The 4,249-nt window shown below is 42.7% G+C and overlaps 1 protein-coding gene across 1 annotated transcript in view; it reads left to right on the forward strand.

Moving 5' to 3' along the window:
- LOC107087399 (dual oxidase 1-like) overlaps nt 1-4,249 on the forward strand; it is a 34,831-nt gene that overhangs the window by 17,799 nt on the left and 12,783 nt on the right. Inside the window, exons 13-18 of the mRNA XM_015378967.1 lie at nt 334-427; nt 517-692; nt 784-853; nt 977-1,018; nt 2,559-2,737; nt 3,037-3,267. Coding sequence (XP_015234453.1) covers nt 334-427; nt 517-692; nt 784-853; nt 977-1,018; nt 2,559-2,737; nt 3,037-3,267 — 792 coding nt within the window. The remainder of the gene's footprint in view (nt 1-333; nt 428-516; nt 693-783; nt 854-976; nt 1,019-2,558; nt 2,738-3,036; nt 3,268-4,249) is intronic.

Genomic DNA, 4,249 nt, shown 5'->3' on the forward strand with positions numbered 1-4,249 from the left:
AAACTGCCCCAGACAGAATAAAGTGCCTTGCTTATAAACAACCATGGTTATATGAACCAACATCCTGGTCAACAGATGCAAAAGTCTGAATTAACTTTTTCTGAATATTAAAGAAAATACCTGATTTCATTGATTATTGCCTCAAAGTGTATATTAATGTTTACATATATATTCAAAATCAATATAAAATGTATTTTACTGGCAGCAGATTTATTTCTGCCTTTAACTGAAGGGTATGTAAACTTTCAAGAACCTCTTTATATATCTGTTTAATGTGACCAATAAAAACATTCATTTTGAGTTTTAATTTTTTCAAAATGTTGATGACTTCAGGGTCTCCAGAAGAAAAATCCCAGCTCATGTTCTCCATGAACGATATCGGTGGAACTGGCTTCCTGTCGAAGGAGGAATTTGCCAGGATGCTCAGGTTTCAGCTGCTGCTCTTATTTTTCATGGCTGCACAATGTTTTCTTAGGCGTTTCGCTGGGTCATCTTTACCCTTTTGATGTATTGCAGGTCTTTCATTGAAATCTCTAATGGCGTCCTGTCAAAGGCACAGGCAGAGGACGGCATCAAGGCCATGATGCAGGCTGCAGGCTTTGATAACAAGGAGAAAATCTCATGGAGGGACTTTCATTCCCTCCTGAAGGACCACGAAAAGGAGCTGCAGTTTGCTCAACTCAATGTCAAAGGTGTGAACAAGTTTAGCTTTGGATCTGCATTTGTCTTCTTCTTCCTTCCTTGACCTTATCTGAGCCAAAGCTGTGTCTGTTTTGTGGACAGGGATGGAGAAACAGGGGAGGAAACGCCTGAGCCGAGACCAGAGAGTGTCCTTCATCCTTCCAGCTAACAGGTAAGATGGTAGCACACGCTGTTCCCTTCTCATACAGAAAGGGTTCTGTGAAGGAATAATTACCAATATAACAGAGCAAACTTATTATCCAATAACTTTCTTTTCATAAAATTTTTCTTACAGCAGTATTAAATCTGATGGACCGGAGCTACGGAGACGGAAAAAGTAGGCTTATGATCCATAAAATATAATAATGAGCTTCCTTTGACTAAGGGTAAAATTCGTAATCCAAAATAAAGATGAAGGATTAGTGAGTTTATTTATCTCATATTTACACGTTGAAATATTCTTTAAGAGTTCGTTTTAGATTAACCTTTTGGTCAGATTTGTCAATGTGAGACTTTTTATACAATATATCTATAATAAGGCTGGTGAAGATTCTCAGGTCATCCAGGTCATAGTCATTCCAAAAAAAGAAACGTTGTTTCCAAGTTTAAAGACGTTTCTCTTCCATCCAGGAAGATTTTTCAATTCAAAATGTCAGAAATAGCGTTTAGTTCCAGGTTTTATCCAGCAGCCCAAAAGCCTCGAAAACATGCAATTAGAAACGGATGAACGGGTCCCCCCCTTTAGAACGGGGGTCGTTTGGCTTCATTGTTAGCCTGCAATGCCCCATACCTGTCTATGTCTCTGAAATGGGGGTCGTTAGGGGGAATTGTTGGCCTGGCTAAATATGCGACGACTCTGCGGTCTATCTACACCTGATGGACAAAGGACATTCTTTGAAGGACCAGAATGTTCACATTTTGGACAAAGAAGACAGGTGGTTTGAGAGGGGCGTGAAGGAAGCCATCTATGTTAAAGAAAGAAAAACCAGCCTTAAACAGGGGGGGGACTCAGACTTCAGCTTTAAAAAACCTACAATGCAGCAATTGAGTTGATTCCTTCCCGCTATCATCAATTTGCATGTTTTCTAAACTAAAACCAGGCTTTGTTGAGCTGCTGTATAAAACCTGGAACTAAACGCTATTTCTGACATTTTTAATTGAAAAAGCTTCCTGGATGCGAAGAGAAACGTCTTTAAACTTGGAAACAAAGTCCAGTGGATTGTTTTTCATTTTCTTTATTGGAATATGAATAATAATCCTACTGTCATATGTGGACGCACTGTATATACTGTATATTTCTCATGCACCATTTTCTTCCTTTGGCACCTTCTTCTTTGACTATTTGAGCTGATGTGGCGACTACATTTCTCCACTGTGAGTTCAATAAAGTCAATCAATCAAACAATCAATACAAAAAATGTCTCGAAGCTCGTCTGCCTGGCTGTGTGTTTCCTGGACGGGGCCGCCTGTGGAGCTGGTTGACAGTTGCCTTTTGTATCTATGCTTCTTTTTCTACGTCTGCTTCTGTCTCCTTGAACCCCAGTGGGCCTCAGCAGATGGCCGCTCACACTGAGCCTGGTTCTGCTGGAGGTTTCTTCCTGTTCAAAGGGAGTTTTTCCTCTCCACTGTCGCTACAAGCATGCTTAGCGCGAGGGATTGCTGAAGAGTCAATGAGTCGATGCAATCAGCTGGTTTTCCTTAGATAGAAAACTTTGAATCAATCTGACTGGATGATCCTGGTGAACTGGAAAGTGCCTTGAGATGACATGCGTTGTGAATTGGCTTTATAGAAATAAACTGAATTGAAATGAAATTATTGACAATCAGCCTCCCGGTTTTAAATTGGATAATGACTGTTAAACATTGTTTATCTGCAGGTTGAGCATTAAGGCCCCGGCTGTCTACGTGAAGCCAAAGCGGGAGCAGTACATCAGGAACCCCGTCCAGCAGAAAGTCCAGCAGTTCAAGCGTTTCATTGAGAACTACCGCCGTCACATTGTTTGTTTCATCATTGTGTTCGGCATCACAGCTGGCGTCATCACTGAGAGATGCTACTGTGAGTGCAGCCAGCAGGCTTTGCTAGTTATTCCTACTGCATTACACTCTTCTTATTTAGATGAAAAAATCCTTAAAATAGAGCTGTTGCTGTCTGGCAGTCTGGGGGCAACATATATACCTGAGTCAAAGGTTTCGGTTTTAAACTTCTTAGCTGTTGGCTTTTTCAAACTTTTAGAGTATAGAAGACAAGCTTATGAAAAATGATTTTACATGCCAAATAATATGCAGGGTGCTGTAGTTTCTTATATAGCTTTATGCCCTTCTTGTTATCACCTTTAAATAAAATACTGTGTTCAGTCTATAGTTCACAGGCAGAAGCCACTGGTGTACCTGAGACCACGGTGATGGGCATTATTATCGCTCGAGGCACGGCGGCAGGAATCTCTTTTCTGTTACCATACATCCTTCTCACTGTGTGCCGTAACCTCATCACGCTGCTGAGAGAGACCTTCCTGAACCGCTACATCCCCTTCGACGCTGCCATCGACTTGCACCGCATCATGGCCATGACGGCCGTCGTCCTCTCAGGTCAATGTTGAGACTTTTTATTATTATTTATGAACTCAAGTTATTGAAGATTTATTCATTTTTATCTTGTCTGGGTCATTGACTTTTGCTTTTATGGCAGAAACTGAAAAAAATCCCTTAAAGGAAAAGTCTGGTCAGCAAGGAATTATCAATGGATCTGTTGGGATCCTGAGGCTTGCCCACCAGAGGGCGCCGAGGATCCCTTCCTGGGGATTTTTTTTTTTTGTCATGGACTGTTCTCACCAGAGGCAGGGAAAAAGTTCAAAGATTTAATGAGGAATATTTACAAACAGGTCACGGGGGTATCAGGTCCGGGGCTGGTCACGACTGGCTTCACAGTTCAGAGATTTGAGTTGAGCGGCAGAAGGGGGAACCAGGAGGGTTCAGAGGCTGTAGGCAGGCTGAGGGCTTGGTGGAGGCTGAGCTTGGTTGAGAGCTAGTAGATCACCAGGTTTAAGTTTCCCTTCCAGATTCTTCTGAGAGTCGGCTGGCAGGTCCTTGGCAGGTTTGGTTCTCCAGGGTTCTTCTGAGATCAGACAGACAGATTTCCAACAGAGAAATTCTCCAGGGGTTTCTGGTTTCAGACAGGTTCAACCTGGGAAACAGAGAAGACAAAAGGATCAGGTTCAGGTTCAGGTTCAGGTCTCATAGTCAGGAGACTAGACAGACTGGTTGGTTCAGGGTTTGCTGTACCGTGACTGACTAAACACTCTGGCACCGGAGTGTGGTCCTCAGCCCACTTAAGTACTGGTCTCCTGATGAGCAGATGAAGAACAGCTGGTGAAGTCAGCTCCAGCTTCAGGAGATCCAATACGCCCTCTGGTGGAGAAAAGGTAGACAGAACCCCAGATCCCAACAGTAACAAAAAATCCCCAGGAAGGGATCCTCGGCGCCCTCTGGTGGGCAAGCCTCAGGATCCCAACAGGATCATTATTTATACCTAAAACTAATACATCCGCATAATATTTTTCGTTGTGATCTC

The sequence above is a fragment of the Cyprinodon variegatus genome, unplaced genomic scaffold (assembly GCF_000732505.1).
Source record: "Cyprinodon variegatus isolate N-32 unplaced genomic scaffold, C_variegatus-1.0 Scaffold183, whole genome shotgun sequence".
Classification (NCBI taxonomy): domain Eukaryota; kingdom Metazoa; phylum Chordata; class Actinopteri; order Cyprinodontiformes; family Cyprinodontidae; genus Cyprinodon; species Cyprinodon variegatus.